This window comes from Lepus europaeus, chromosome 3, assembly GCF_033115175.1.
Source record: "Lepus europaeus isolate LE1 chromosome 3, mLepTim1.pri, whole genome shotgun sequence".
NCBI lineage: Eukaryota > Metazoa > Chordata > Mammalia > Lagomorpha > Leporidae > Lepus > Lepus europaeus.
In genome coordinates, this window is record NC_084829.1 from 139435895 (window position 1) to 139452474 (window position 16580).

Below are 16580 nucleotides of genomic sequence, written 5' to 3' on the forward strand. Positions count from 1 at the left end.
AGTCCTTCTTCCTTTAATTTTCTTCATTGACTTCATTCATTGTCTCTACTTTAAATATCAAAATGTACTGACAATCTTCCAAGCGACATTTCTAAGACAAAAATCTCTGGGTTTCTCAGATTTATAAATCCTCTCCGGTGGAAGCCTACTTGACATACTCATAGGCTTCTGATATCTTAAGATGGACAAAAGGGAACTCCTGAATTCACCAACACCATTCCATCAAACAACAACCCGTTCATCTCCAACCATCCAACAACGGCAATTTCCAGCAACTTCCTTGGGTTCTTTCTTCTGTATGTTCCACATCCAATTCATTACTATGCTTTCCAATTCCTATCACCTAAAAGATCTCAAACATGTCTACTCCTCTCCATTCTACTGCTACCTAGCTAACCTGTACCACTGCTGTCTGCTTAGACTTCCTTGCACCCTCAGCCAATCAGCTTCCATTGGTTTCAGTATTCCCTTTGCTTACACAGTTGTCAGAACAATCTTTAAAAATGTCATTCAGACACTGCTGCTCCCTCTACACAAACTTGTATTATTTTCCTGCTGAAATCCAGAATCCACCACTGTGTACAAGACCTCAAGGTATTCTATTTCTGCCACTCTATCCTCAGGTTCATTAAAGTTTTTCACTTCCACAAACACATTTATTTCTTTTTTTTTTTTATAATTTTTTTTTTTGACAGGTAGAGTTAGACAGAGAGAGAGAGAAAGGTCTTCTTTCCGCTGGTTCACTCCCCAAATGGCTGCTACGGCCGGCGCTGCACCAATCCGAAGCCAGGAGCCAGGTGCTTCCTCCTGGTCTCCCTTGTGGGTGCAGGGACCCAAGCACTTGGGCCATCCTCCACTGCCCTTCTGGGCCACAGCAGAGAGCTGGCCTGGAAGAGGAGCAACCGGGACTAGAACCGGCACCCATATGCGATGCCAGCGCCACAGGCGGAGGATTAACCAAGTGAGCCATGGCGCCGCCCCCCCCCTTTTTTATAACATTTAGCTCTTTATAGCTCCAGACCCTTCACTCAGATGTGCAACACCTCACTCTCCCTGTCCCACCTCCTGTCCATGCCATCTCTGAGAGGCTTTCCCTTCCACCACGTAGGTCCCCACTGCCTCCTCACCCAATGGCTCTCCATTGTCACACACCATCCTCTTCCTTTAAAATTAGCACCAGTTATAATCCATGAAGGCAGAGAAAACATCTGATCACTCACCACAATATATATGGGAATACTTCAAAAAGTCAAAAAAAAAAAAAAAAAAGATCAACAGATGTTTATTTTGGTGAAAAAAATTTGAAATTCATGCATAGCTTTTTGAAAACATGCATTTTCCATGAACTTTCTGAAGCTCCCTCTGTACCGTGAATATAAATAGTAGCCACAAAGAAGTACCAGTTGAAAGTATATTGAATTGATTTTAAAAGACACATGGGATGCGTGTTTTGGCCTAGCAGTTAAACCCATATCCTGCATCAGAGTGCCAGGGCTCCACACCTGTCTCTGGCTCCTGAATTCAACTTCTTGCTAAATGTGCACATTGGGAGGCAGCAGTGATGGCACAAGCAATTGGGTTCCAGCCACCCATATGAGAGATCTGAACTGAGTTCCTACTCTTGGCTTTGGGCAGCCCCAACCTCAGTCATGAGTATTTAGGGAGAAAACCAGTGGATGAGAGCTCTCTCGTGTGCACTCTCACTCTCTCAAAAAAAATTTTTTTTAAATCTTAAAAAGGGAGTGGGGAGGGGCACGCTGTGGCAGAGCTAGCAGGTAAAGCTGCCGCCTGCAGTACCAGCATCCCAGTTCAAGTCCTGGCTGCTCCACTTCTGATCTAGCTCCCTGCTAATGCACCAGGGAAAGCAGTGGGAGATGGCCCAAATGCTTGGCCCCTGCACCTGCCTGGGAGATCCGGAAGAAGCTCCTGGCTCCTGGCTTCAGATCAACTCAGCTCCAGCCATTGTAGCCATTTTGGGGGAATGAACCAGCAGATGGAACATCTCTCTCTCTCTCTCCTCTCTCTGCCTTTCAAATAAATAAATAAATCTTAAATACACACACACACACACAAGTATGTTCAGCATTTTAGAGGCTGGTATGCTCTTTTTTTTTTTTTTTTTTTTTTTTTGACAGGTAGAGTTATAGACAGTGAGATAGACAGAAAGGTTTTCTTTCCGTTGGTTCACCCCCCAAATGGCCACTATGGCTGGAGCTACACTGATTCAAAGCCAGGAGCCAGGAGCTCCCTCCCAGTCTCCATGCGGGTTCAGGGGCCCAAGCACTTGGGCCATCCTCCACTGCCTTCCCGGACCTCAGCAGAGAGCTGGACTGGAAGAGGAGGAACCAGGACTAGAACCGGCGCCCATATGGGATGCCGGTGCCATAGGCGGAGGATTAACCAAATGAGCCATGGCACCAACCTGGTATGCTCTTCTTAAGAATTTTCCATGGGATGAGCTTGATTAGACAGAAGAAGGCTGGCAACTTCAGACTGTATGCACAATTTTGTTTCTAAGAAAATTTCCAGTATGTGCACCAGAATCTCAAAAAATCAGCAACCCAAGAGATACATTGTGCTTTCATTATTTAACAAGATAAACTTAGAGTTCAACATAGGGCCAACTCCTAAAACACAAAGGGAAAAGACCTATTGTTTTTATTTTTGAAAAGCCTAAGTCCTTTCATTTATCAAACTTAAGTTGGTATACGGTTTAATGTCCATCAGACAAATCTCTTAAAGAGACACAAAAGGGAGAAAAAAGAAATAAAGATACTTCTATTATAGGAAAGGCTACAGAAAATGCAACATAAATGAAGGGAAACTAAAGAGAGTCAAGTCTGATTATACACTTCAAGTCCTTACTGACCAGATACCTTGAAGAACCAGGAACCATGGGCTAACCAGCCTTTCATCAGTTTCTGCTTATTTATATTGATACTTCAGCATCGCAGGCCAAGATTCTCTTTAAATCCCTCAAGGAATGTAAAAGAAGCCAATCCCAGGATCCAAACAGTGCAGCAACTAATCACAAGCCAGTATGCTACTTTCTTAGGGGTGCAGTTGAAAAGAGTAGCTAACTCTACATGATGATACTCTCATTTGAGTCCAAATTATGAAAATCCATCCTGATCACTTCAACTGTGGCAAAGACATCAAGTGATCTGCTCAAGGCGACAGAACCAGCTCAAGCCAGGGCTGCACCTTGCTGCCTGTGTCAGGTGCTCCTTACACCAGCTTCTCATGTTTTTAACAGCTCCTTCAAAATTTCACTGTGAGTTCCCAAAAACTCTCATTCTGAACTAATGCTAAAGGGAGAAAGAAAGGGAAGGAAGGAAGGACTAAAACTAGCACAATATGAAATTGGAGGGAAAAGAAAATTTAAAAATATATGACACCACACAATGACTTCTTTCACAAACAGTAATGCTGCTATGTTTTCAACCATGTGTAGAAAAGTGTCGATTAAGGCAAGATTATTTTTGTAGTTTCTTCTGTTTCATGGATTCAAAAACTACAAATGAAAAACACATTTTTATTTTTATTATGTTTATAATTTTGATGCATAAATAAAGCTCTGCTTCCCAATTTTAAACCTATTACCAAGGAACGGATTTTGTAATTGAACAAGTTTCAACAGAAAGACACAACGGACTGTTTCATTGTTGCTTTTCCCCCATTAAATTTATGTGTATTACTCAAACATTATACTAAGATATTGCTCAACACAAATGATCTAAAGATTTTTCAACTTCATTAACAGGGTGCATTGCTTACAAACTTCAATAAAGAACAGTTAGTACTAGGACCTTTATCAAGCTATTATGCATTCCAATTCTGTAGGAAGTTTTAAAATATTTCCCAAAATACAGACAAAGTGAAAGGTAAGGAAACATACTGATTAGTGTGGTAAATCATGTAACTTGCCCAACTTTTAAAAAACAAATTGCTAACCAAAAGGTTTATTTTTAAGCCATAACACTGAATATTTTCTTGCTCGGCAGATGGCAAAAGCCCTCACGATTAAATCCGAAGAGATCAGATTTTTCTTCCCCTATTGCTGATCTATTTGGCATTGAGCATAATTTTACAAAGTGTTAATGAACTCCTTTGCTTTGTCTACTAACACACTGCCTTCAAAACCAAACCCTTAAACCCAGAATACTTTTCACTCTGCTTCCAAAGCAAGTATAGTACACATACCCTAAGATGTTTAACAGTTGTAGTAAGCTGTGTCTGTCTATGCCCAGGATACCAACTTCATAACTCTCTCTCTACAAGTGGCTAGGTTTCAGACCTCGTCATATATTAAACTATTTGCAATGAAAAGGAGAAAGTCCACATACAGCTCACAATCAAATTATCCAAAATCTCCACTCTTCATTAAGAATGATGGGCAAACTAAAATCTGACTGAACTTTCTCCCTAACCTTGTCCCCCCACCACATGAACAGTAAAGAAGAGAAAGAAAGGGCTGAGATAAGGAATGTAAGCAAGACACTCACTAATTAAACGCAAGTTATTTAACTTCACTATGAAGTTCCCAGTTAATACACAAGAATAATACTCACTTTAAAGGGAGGTTGCAAGGATCAAATGAGCTCTTGCATGAAAATGATTTGCCTGGTAAATGGAACATAATAGGCACTCAATAAATGCCAGCTTCTTCCTCCTTCAGTTCCTGGCCCTCTGTTCTTTGTTCTCTACACTCATTCCCTTAGATGACTCAGCTCTCTCATGACTTTTATTAACAAATGCTGAAAACTACTCCATCAATCAAGGCCCTGATGTGTATGTGCATGCCCACTGACCATTCCCTGCCCCAAGACACTTAACTAGGGAAGACAGGAAAAGACCCCAAACGCCAGAACTTCACAGCATCATGTTTCCAGCTGCCTCCCGGAGATTTGCACTGCCATCTCAAAATGTCTGAAACTGAACTCATCATTATCTCCTTAAAACATCAGGCCCTCGGGCTGGCATTGTGGCCTAGCAGGTAAAGCTGCTGCTCCCGAACTGGTGCTGGTTCCAGTCCTGGCTGCTTCACTTCCAATCCAGATCCCTGCTAATGGCCTGGGAAAGCAGTGGAAGATGGCCCAAGTGCTTGGGCCCCTGCCACCCACATAGGAGACCCAAAAGAAGCTCCTGGCTTTGGCCTGGCCCAGCCCTGGCAGTCACAGCCTTCTGGGGGAGTGAACTAGCAGATGGAAGATCTCTCTGCGGCTCTATTTTCAAATAAATAAATAAATCTTAAAAAGAAAAAAATCTGGCTCCCTTCCTGCCCCATTTCTAACTGTGAGCGCAGTCCAACAGAGAATAGTCCTTGTCCCATTTGTCTCCCACCTAAATAATGCCAGGTGACCCAGGGCCTATCAAGGTTCCCTTCCTAATCTGTGCTTTGTCTCCAGCCTTGTTTTCTATCCCACTGCTTCCACCAGAGTGCAGGTGAGCCCGACCAACAGGTAAGGCCAGTCAGTTCTTGTTGGGGGGCTGTAATGTGCACTACATGATGTTTAGCAGCACCCATTAGATGCCAGTAGAACTGCTCCCTCCCTGCCTCCCTCCCTAAGACAAACCAAGATGTCTTTAGATACTGCCAAATGTCCCCTAGGGGGCAAAATCACCCTCCCCTCACCCACATGTTTAAATACCATTGGCCCAGGTCCTCACTTCATATCTGCAAGAGTCAGCCCCCAAACCAGGTCTCCAGCCTCTCTGCTCTAACTCCTATGGCACGTAGGCTCCTGAAGCTCTGCTTTTATGAGTCAAGGCTCTTAAATCTACTCCTCCCTTTGCCTTCACAATTAGTTCAAAGCCTTCCACCAAGCCTGGATAATCTGCCGTCAACTAAGCATTACTCCATAAGCACTTCCAACAGTGGCTATCCAGCGGTCTTTCAGTAACACACACAGCCCCCTTTCTATTCTACTTACTGCAAGAGCTCCCTTCCCTAGCCTCTGATTTCCAGCGCTCAAAGAAGTTCAGTGCATTTCCATTGCCTACTGAAATGTGAAATCTTCTGCCTATTCTTCAGTCTTTCATAAGCTGGTGGCTTTCTGTTTTGTTATCCCCCACACATACTACAACTTTAGCAAAACCTATCAAAACCAGTGCTTGAAAAGGTTCCTACCCCTTTCCACCTTTGGTCCTTTTTTTCTCCCCCTTCCACTCTCTCCCTCCACCCCAATTTAAAGTCTATCTGAATAAATCAAGGCTCTCCTGATCACATCTCCCCAGCCTTTCAGCGACACTGCTCCCCTCTCTGAATATTCACATTCTACTTTAGGTCACACAGGAGTCACTCTGTAACTTACAAGACCCTTCAGAGCTTCCTAGTCCTCTTCTGACACCCTGCAATGCCTACCCCGACTAAGTAGAGAACAGCACTGAATGAATGTGAGTTGCCCCAAATGCTTGCTACTTAGAAATCAATGGAGGACTGTGTTTTCAGACCATCCCAGACTCCCTTAAGGGAATTAAGCCCAAATCCCCCTTCTGTCTCACATTTCCATGCCCTAGGCCAATTTTTAAGTGAGTTGCCTTGGAGATATCCAGATCACTATTTAGTGCAGGTTGTGTATCCCTTTTCAGAAATGCTTGGGACCAGCAGTGTTTTGCATTTCAGAGGTATTTTCCAGATTTTGGAGTATTTGCATATGCAGAATATCTTGGGGATAGGACTCAAATCTAAACACAAAATTTATTTATGTTAAACATATCCATTATACATATAGCTCGAAGGTAATTTTACAAAATACTTTTAATAATTTTATGCTTCATGGTGTGGAATTTTCCACTGTGGCTTCACATTGACACTTAAAAGTTTCAGATTTCAGAACATTCTTTTATTTCAGATTTTTCGGGATAGAACTACTTAACCCAGGGGCCAGCATTGTGGCACAGCAGCCTCAGCCAGTGGCAACCTATAGTAGGTGCCAGTTTGTGTCCTGGCTGCTCCACTTCTGACCCAGCTCCCTGCTAATGGCCTACGAAAAGCAGCAGCAGGTGAAGTTCCTGGCTCCTGGCTTCCTTCTGGCCCAGCCGGGGGCGTTGCAGCCATCTGGGAGTGAACCAGCAGATGGAAGACCTTTCTCTCTTTCTGTCTCTCCCTCTCTCGCTCTGACTCTGCCTTTCAAATAAATAAAAACCTTAAAAAGAAAAAAAGAGACTCAACCTGCTTACATTATTGTAAGAATCCTGCTTCACAGAGTTCTGCCGGCTTCAAATCTGTAACTGAATCCCGAATATGCAAGCTCTGTTTTTAAGTAAAAAGGCAAGAGAACTTTATCTTTGAATATTACCAAAACTGAGTAAACATAAACATAAAATTGAGTAAAACATAAAAATAATTTGGGTTGGATGAAATACACTTCCAGTAATGACTAATTAATGCTAACCTGTTTGTCCTAAATAATACATTTAATGTCCTAATGTCTTCATGCACCAACAAAGATGAAAAGTCGGTTTATTTCAACTGTCCTTCACCTCCAAGACAAAAACCGAAACAAAAAACTCTGAAATGCAAAACACCGCTGGTCCCAAGCATTTCTGAAAAGGGATGGGCGGCTTCTCCCTAATTTTAGTTCCTGACTTGGATGTCTGTGTTGTTACTTCTACTGAGAGATCGGCATCATTACTGAGCGTGTTCCGTCCGACCAGATCTCTTTCTGTAAGTCCTACTCCAAAGGCCTGTGAAGAGGACAGCAGCCCACACACCATCGCCACTCTGTAGCAGGCGTCAGCAAACTGTTTTGTGTGTCTCTGAGCTAAGCATGGTTTCTGCGTGTTTAAAGGGTTGTGAAAACAAAGACTAGGCAACAGAGACTGTGGGTAGCCAGCAGAGCCTAACATATTTACTACTTGTCGCTCATTGACATCAGTTATTTGGGACTCCTAGTTGTCCTTCACTGGTATGGAAGACACCCAATTTTTCTGCCCAAGGTTTCCGGAAAAGAAAAAAAAAAAAAAACAACTCAAACAAGATTATGCAAAGAGACAGAACTCAAATCAACTTGACCATAGCTTTTATGCACGGGTGACTTCTAAAACAGCAGCCCATCTGTAGACATTTCCATACTGCACAGGATTTTTATTAGATGGCACTTGACTTTCATTCTACAGATGAAATACTGAAGGCTTCAAGAAGGAAGCCTGCAAGACCCGAAGTCCACTGCCAGTTAACAGCAGAGTGGGGTCCACTTCCCAGGCCTCACATCTCACCCATGCATCTGGCTTTAAGTTCTGGGGATCTGGATAACTGGCTGGCATCAACAGAAAGAGGAAAAGCTTAAAATATGTTCCTGAAATGTTGTTCACCAGCAGCTATGAACCATTAAACACAGAAACATCAATGCGCACCACTTACACTAGATGAGAACTCTAAGGAGGCCTCCTGTTTCACAGATAATGACAAAAAGACGGCCTGAAACTTACTCCGTTTGCTCCTCTGAGGCTACAGATTGGGGCAAATACGAAAGTTTGATTTCCAGCTGCTCGATCCTTATCTCCCAACCCAAATCCACAAGTCCCCTCAAATGTTACTGAACGCCCGTCGAAAAACACTGTCCAGTGTACATCAGTCCCAACTGCTATAAATACAAATTATCTCATACCTACTTGCGAACTATTAGCTAGAAGTTCAAATTTCTTAATCTGCCTAAGAATTTACTTTCCTCTCCATCACAAGAAAGAAAAGAAGAGAAAAGAAAACCCAGCTTCTTCGATTCCTAAATCTATAAAAGCCATTATCGCGTCTTCTCGGTGAATTCAAAAAATTAAAACATTCTGCCTATGCGGGTAACTTTAATAGTCTGCAGGACCCGAAGGGCCGTGCACACACCAGGATCCAGGCTTCAGCCCATTAACCACCCAAGAACATTCACCTGAAGTTGCTCTCCCAGCGTTGAAAACACAGATCCCCAGGGTGGCCGAGGGGACAAGGTTCTCGGGTTCTGCACGCCCCCGCCCCCACCCCACCGCAGGAGTTTCGTCCTCTAAAGGCGACCCCTGCCCCCCCTCCCCGCCCCACCGCGACGCGAGTGCCCGGCCGCCCCGGCACCTGCGGCCCCTGCCCGCAGTCGGGGAGCCCGGGGGAACCTGCCCACCGCCGGCCCTTCTGGAAACGGCGTCCGCTCACACCCCCGGAGCCGGCGGCGGGAGGCCCGAGCCGCGGGCAGGCGGCCCCTCGGCCCCGGGACGCAGCGTTACCTGGAGGACCACGTCGTTGGGCAGCTGCGCGGCCCGGAACAGCTCCAGCACCCGCCCGTTGACCACCACCTTCTTGGTGCTCTCAATGTCGCAGTAGGAGAAGAGATCCGAATAGTATTTCTGCTCCGCATCGCTCAACGTTAAGCCTTCCATCTTCGCCTCCGGCTCGCGGCCGCCCCGCCCCGCATGCAACACCCGGGGCCCAGCCCCACGACCCCGGGGCAGCGGGGGGCTGCGCGCCGCCCGGCCTCCTGCCGGCCCCCCGGAGCCGCCGGGAGCCCCAAGCCCGGCCTCAGCGCGCGCCCGGGTGCGCCCGTGCCGCAGGGCCCGGAGGTCGCGAGCAGGGGGCCCGGCTGGGCTCGGCGCGCCGCCGCCTGCGAGGCCCCGCGCAGTCCCGGGCTCGGCGCGGCGCGCCGCACGGCCGAGGGGAGGGCGCGCGGGGAAGGAGGCGGCGGCCGCGGCGGCGCGAGGCACGGGCGGACTCCGCCGCCGCCCCCGCCCCCGCCGCGGGTTCGAGTCTCCGCGGCTCCCCGCCGCTCCCCCCCACCCCTCCCCAGGCTTCCCGCCTCGGCTTCCCCTTCCGTCCACGCCCCCGGAGCGGCAGCACTTCCCGGAAAGTTGTGGGGCTGCGGGTCTAAAGTTTCGGGGGCTAGGGGCTGAGCGTGGCCGCCGCGCCGCCTCCCTCCGCCGCCATTTACTGCGCCCCGGCCCGGCCTCGACGCGCCCGCACCAACACTGACAGCGGCGGCCGCGCTCCAGACCCGGATGTGAGGCCGGGAGGAGAGAGCGCGAGAGGGAGAGAGAAACACCCACCGGGCGGCTCGGCCGCTCCCGGGAGAGGAGGCCGCAGCGCCCCCTGGTGGCGGGCGCCGGGCGCGGGGTGGCCGGGCCGCCGCCGGGTGCTGGCCGCAGGAGACCCCGCGCAGAGCGCCCGGGGAAGAGCCGGCGGCTCCTGAGGACCAGGGCAGCTGGGGTAGGGGTGACGGTGTTTTAGGTTTGGAAGCTTCCGGTCTTAAGCGTTTAATGCCTATTCGACTGAGGGGGAACGTTGTGGAGGTTATTATTCTGGTATCAGTTTGCACCTTCCTGTGTCTTGGGTTACTGAGGGTAAATGTGGTATTTCCCTCTGTCCTGAAGGGCGGTGAACGTCCACACTCCGGCTCCCAGGCGGTGCTCACCTGGGAAACCAAACTGGGCGGAACGCAGGGGAGACCTGGCACAGGTGTCCTGCTTGTGCAAGGTCAGCCCTGCGCTGGCTACTTCGCCCTGTAAGTACGCGCCGTCCACTCTGTTAAGCCCGTGTGGGCCCAGGCCCACCGCGGGGGCCCGGCCACCCCCAGGCTCCTCTTGGGAGCCGGCCTGCGCCCATCTGGGAGAGGATTCAGAAAGCTATCCGCAGAGACCGTCTCAACAAGGTGTGTGCGAGGGTAGTTCCAAAGGGTTGCAAGGACATGGATTAGAAGCGAAGTGTATCTCCTTGCAAAAAAAAAAAAAAATATATATATATATATACACATATATTTTGAAATCTATGCATGGTTGGAACACGTCCCCTCATAGTTAGCAAATATAGAAAAGTTCAAAGACAGTAGCTAAGGTAGAATTGTTTGGAAGAGTCGACTGTCCAAAGACTCTTGGTAATGCTTTGTCAAGCAAAGCCTGCCCTGCCTCCTTAGGAGACAAAATCTTCATGCCATGTATAGTCACTCTGGATGCTAGTTAGTGTAAATATTTATTCATTTTACTCCAGGCCTTAATAAAATGCAAATAGATATGCAGTTGTAGACATTATGTTATCTTTCTTTTTAAAGAAAAGGTAAAGGATTGTGGACTTGTAAGATGTTTTCTCATTTGATTAGTAATGTTTTACAGAGATAATGGCCCATTAAAGCTCACGTCTCCCTATCGCTAAGACTTTGCCATGGCCTAGCAAATCTCACATGTCCTTACAAGGCACCTGCCAGAAGTGATCATTGCCAGACCGGCTGCCCAGAGATGGAAATGGGAGGAGGACAGCAGGGGAGGCATGGACTCATCTCCGGCTTCTGCATCTTTTTCTGTGACCCTGCATGGGCCTTGCGGCTCTCTCCTGCCACCTGAAATACTCTTCCCACACACCTGTGCGTGGTGTAGGCTCACGCGCTGTTCAGGTTAGGACCCCGTATGTCACCACTAAAGAGGCCTTCCCTCAACAGTCCCGGCATGTTCTATCCACTTATTAGGATTGTTTTTCTAACACTTTTCAGTAATTGACATTATCCATTTACATTTTTAGTAGCTAATGATTCCTGAGTTCCTACTACATTTCAGGGACTGTTCCCAAACGTTACACTAATTACCACATTCATCACAACCTGATGAGTATTTTTTTGCTGGGGGGTGGGGGAGGGTAGATTAGGCAAAAATGGGGTAAATAATTTGTAATTCATGTTGTTAAATATCTGAATCTGAGATTCAAAACTCAGGCTGTCTCAACTCTGAAATTACAATCCTATGCTGCCTTTTTTCTTTTCCACGTTATTTGAAAGCGAGCGAGAGAGAAAGAAACAAAGAATGAAAGCTTCCGTCTGCTGGTTCACTCCCCCAAATGCCTGCGGCTGCCAGGGCTGGGTCAAGCCAAAGCCAGGAGCCTGGAGCTCCATCTGAGCCTCCCACGTGGGTGGCAGGGATCTAAGTGCTTGAACTATTGTCTACTGCCTCCCCTCCCCCTCACCGTACTGGGTTGGCCGTGTAGTGGCCAGGACTTGAACCAGGCACTCTGAAATGGGATGCAAGGGTCCCAAGAGATGATTGTTAGCCAAACGCCCTTCCCCTATACTGCCTTTCTTAGCTGGTTGAAGTCCCCTAGCCATTCCCCGTGTATTTATCAGAAAGTATTTCTTTATTGCCACAGTTCCAAGGCCCAATACATGGCAGACATTGCATCAATAATGATTTGCTGAATGGATGAAAGAATGATTGAATTAGCATCAATGTGAGGAGCTAGTCAATACTCTGATTTTGAATGCCCTCCTTTACACCCTTAGCCCTAGCAGCCACTTCTGTTTAATAACTCGTAATTTAGCATCACTTCACTTCCCAGTTCCGATGTGCTATTCTTTTACTTTCCATTCCTTGAATAAGCCTCCTCCTTAGGACCATCAGATTCTCCTCTCTCCACCCCAATACATGTTTTACATATTCAGCAATAACATTTTGAGTCCCTTGTGCCAATGGAAAACAAACTGCATGGTCTTGTCTTCAGGAAGCCTGCAGTCCAGAGACCTAGTTGTCACCTGTGTCAAGTGTGTTCTACTAGCGTGCCTTGTCCTTCCTGCCACCCCTTGCTGATTGCTGGCACTGAATTGGCCAAAGCGTGCGTGTCTCAGGATACTGAGAGGAACTCTGCCCGTGCCCTAATGCTCTGTGAGGCTTTCCTAACCTCATAGGCAGTGGAGTGGTAGGAATCTTCTCATTGGCGACCAAGACTGAGCCAAAGAGAAAAAGTCACGGGTTCCACACATCCTACTCTGGGCTCAGAACTGTGTCGCTGTGACATAGCTAAAGGTACCAGAAAGTCCAGAATCCTCAGTACAAATGAGACCCGCTGTGATGCCTCCCTCGGAACAAAGGTGATGAAAGGCAACATCAGCAGCACATCACGTACACTCGCTCCTGGGGCAAGACCAAGACCAGGAGATGAGCTGTGGGGGTCTGGCGCTGTGGTTCCTGCAGGACATCACTTCCGCCTCACAGGAAAGTCCTCCATGGGAAGACTGAAGGCACTGGAAGACCAATAGAAAAGCACCAAGCAGCCTATGTAAATGGATTGATTCTTGTAAAGAAAGGACAAAGAACAGCAACACAATCAGGCTCCCTCTTCTAAGAGCTTACTCAGACACAACCAGATGGGTCCTCCTGGCCACCAGCACCTCTCTCACAGACCCACTTTCTGGGATGGAGGAAGGCTGTCCCTGTGACCGTCCCTCCTTGTCACATACTCTTCCATGGTGGCAGAAGCTCAGAAAGACAGGGGAGCCTGCAGGAAGGAGAGCCTGCCTTCTCAGCCCCTGCTGGACGCTTACTGGGTGGGCTGGGTGGCAGGAGGTTTGAGGGTTTCACAAGGGAATGAGATTTTTCTCTGTATCTGTCACTTAAATTTATATTTCTAGGTAAGAGGGGAAAGAAATACAATAACACATGGACCCTTTGAGGTCAAGTCTAATTCCTTTCCTATAAATTTCCAGACATACCCATTTTTAAAAGTGACATCATGAGAAAGCTATTTTAAAACAGATGGTCCATATTATACAGCTACAGATTAAAGATGCTGGCTTTCAGGTAAGATCAAACAGTTACTTACTGCCGGCAAATACACAGACTGTTAAAAAAAAAAAAAAACTGGTAATTCTCATTTACTTTTTAAAATAAATTACATGTGTTGAAATTCCTTGTTTCTGGTAACCAGTTCTATGAGTTTGTTTTTTTTTTTAAAGATTTTATTTATTTATTTGAGAGGTAGAGTTACAGACAGTGAGAGAGAGAGAGACAGAGAGAAAGGTCTTCCCTCCGTTGGTTCACTCTCCAAATGGCCGCAACGGCCGGCGCTGTGCCAATCAGAAGCCAGGAGTCAGGCTGCCTCCTCCTGGTCTCCCATGCGAGTGCAGGGCCTGAGCACTTGGGCCATCCTCCACTACCTTCCTGGGCCACAGCAGAGAGCTGGACTGGAAGAGGAGCAACCGGGACTAGAACCTGGTGCCCATATGGGATGCCGGTGCCGCAGGCAGAGGATTAACCTAGTGCGCCACGGCACCGGGCCCAGTTCTATGAGTTATGACAAATGAATATACTCATGCAGCCATCTCCAAAATCAAGACTTGGGGTCATACCATAACCCAGAAAATCCTTTACACTGCCCTTTCAGACTCACCCTCACCCTCACCCTCACCCTCAGCCCCTGGCATCTGTGGGTTTTTTCTTTTTCTATACTTTTGCCTTTTCCTGAATCTCAGATAAATGGAATCATGCCGTATGTAGCATAATGCATTTGAGATTCTTCTGTGTTCCTGTTTGTGTCAATGGTTCATTCATGTTTTAATTGCTAAGTTGTATTCTATTGTATGAATGATTACAGTTTTTGCCCAATTATTGTGTGAATGATTACAGAATTTTGTCAATTCATTAGCAGGAAGACATTTGGGTTGCTTCCAATTCGGGATGATAATCTTAAAAATATCTGGGAGTAGGATTTTGTTGTCAATGATAAGCATATGTTTAACTTGATAAGGGCCTATCAAGCTATTTTCCAAAATGTACCATTTTACATTCCCACTAATGGCATATAAAAATTTTAATTTTTTTACAACCTCATAAATGATCCTGATGTCATTCTTATTGATCTGTAGTGGCATTTCATTGTAATTTATATTTGTGTTTCCTTAATGATCAGTTATATTAAACATCTTTTAAAAACTTTTACATTTCAGGGCCGGTGCTGTGGTGAAGCAGGTAAAGCCCCCTCCTGCAGTGCCAGTATCCTATATGGGCCCCAGTTTAAGTCCTGGCTGCTCCACTTCCTATCCAGCTCTCTGCTCTGGCCTAGGAAAGCAGCAGAAGATGGCCTGAGCCCTTAGGCCTCTGCATGCATGTGGGAGACCCAGAAGAAACTCCTGGCTCCTGGCTTCAGATCAGCGCATCTCAGGCTGTTGTGGCCAATTGGAGAGTGAACCAGCAGATGGAAGACTCTCTCTCTCTCTCTCTCTCTCTCTCTCTCTCTCCTTCTGCTTCTCTGTAACTCTGCCTTCAAATAAATAAATACATCTTGAAAAAAAAAAAGCTTTTACATTTCATTTAGTTGCTTATTTGAGTGAAAGAGAGCAAATCACGGTGCGGGGGGAGAGGGGAGGAGCAGGGAGAGAGAGAGAGAGAGCACGCCCATTCACAGGGAGCTCTTATCCACTACTTCACTCTTCGAAATACCTGCAGTAACTGAAGCTAGCAGCCGGAACGCAGTCCAGGTCTCCCATAAGAGTGGCAGGGACCCAAGAACTTGAGGCATCACCACTACCTTTCGGGGGCTGCATTAGAAGAAAGCTAGAATCAAGTGCCAGAGCCAGGGGCATTGTGGTGTAGCAGGTGCAGCCACCACTGTGCTGCTAGGATCCAACGTGGGCGCTGGTTTGAGCCCCGGCTGCTCCACTTCCAATTCAGCTTCCTGCTAATACCTGTGGGAAAGCAGCAGCCTGGCCCAGCTATTGTGGGCTTGTAGGGAGTGAACCAGCAAACAGGAAATCTCTCTCCCTCTCTGCCTTTAAAATAAATAAATAAATACAGAAATAATTACAGTGCATTCGTGGACACCTGACCTCAGGATCTACTGCTGACCCAAGAGAGTGAGAGAATGGCCTTTGGAAGGTGAATTTGTGTGTCAGCTTGGACATGATATCCTACCACGAGAGAGCCCCTGGAATTCAGTGTGTCTCCTAATGACCAGATATACTACTGTGTCCTCAACAGGTAGTATGACACAGGACAGAAAGGGGTGGAAATAATACTGTCCCCATTTGCCTTGGCCCTCAGCAAACCACTTGGGGACTCTGTACTTCCTGTCCCCTCGATTCTGGGCTTTGAGCATCTGGAGGATTTGGTTCTCAAAGAGGATGGCTTCCATTAGGAGGCTTAAAATAGACCCATGGAACTTAGAGCTACAAGTGATGTCCAGTCATGTAGTGCTCTTTTGGCTAAGAGTTTGGTAGGGAGTAAAAGAATCCATGGACTACAGGGTAGTTCCACTTATTCATCAGGAGGAAATAGCACTTATCTTACACAACTGAAGCAGGAAAGAAGAGATTTCACACTCAGGAGATACCCTGGGGTGTCTGTTGGTATTCTTCCTTTGGCCAAACCTAGTCAGGCTCCTGGCACTTGTCCCAGTCTCGTCTGTGCACTTCCTTGTAAAATCCAGTTTTCACAAAGAACTCAGCTAAATTAATTTAACAAAAGACTCTCCTCACCTTGATACCTGATCACTCTTGATACTTGATCAGGGTCCTCATCTCCCACCCTTCTCCAGGTGAGGGCTGAGCACACGGCTTTGTCCAGCAAGAGTCACATAGATCAGGTGAGAATCCTCCCTACTGCTGATTCCTTGTAGTGATTTTTCATCTGTTGACCTCCAAACCTGCTTCTTAGCTGTAGACTCCCATTTGCCAATGCTGTATTCAAAATGTGAGGCCACTCTGTCTTCCCCACTGTAAAATTCCAGTGCAGTACTTCCTATGCCTGTGGCGATGGTAAGTGTAGCGACCTGCATTGCCACGCTTTAACCAGTTATTGCATACTTTTTAAAAACATTCTCCTGCTCACTAAATGGTCAGATTTAACTGCCACAGTGT

The 16580-nt window shown here is 46.8% G+C and overlaps 1 protein-coding gene across 5 annotated transcripts in view; it reads right to left on the reverse strand.

Moving 5' to 3' along the window:
• REPS1 (RALBP1 associated Eps domain containing 1) overlaps positions 1 to 9444 on the reverse strand; it is a 100845-nt gene extending 91401 nt beyond the window's left edge. For all 5 annotated transcript variants that reach the window (XM_062186843.1, XM_062186842.1, XM_062186839.1 and 2 more), the window contains exon 1: positions 9208 to 9444. In XM_062186843.1, coding sequence (XP_062042827.1) covers positions 9208 to 9360 — 153 coding nt within the window. In that variant the 5' untranslated portion in view covers positions 9361 to 9444. The remainder of the gene's footprint in view (positions 1 to 9207) is intronic.
• Positions 9445 to 16580: the final 7136 nt, after the last annotated feature.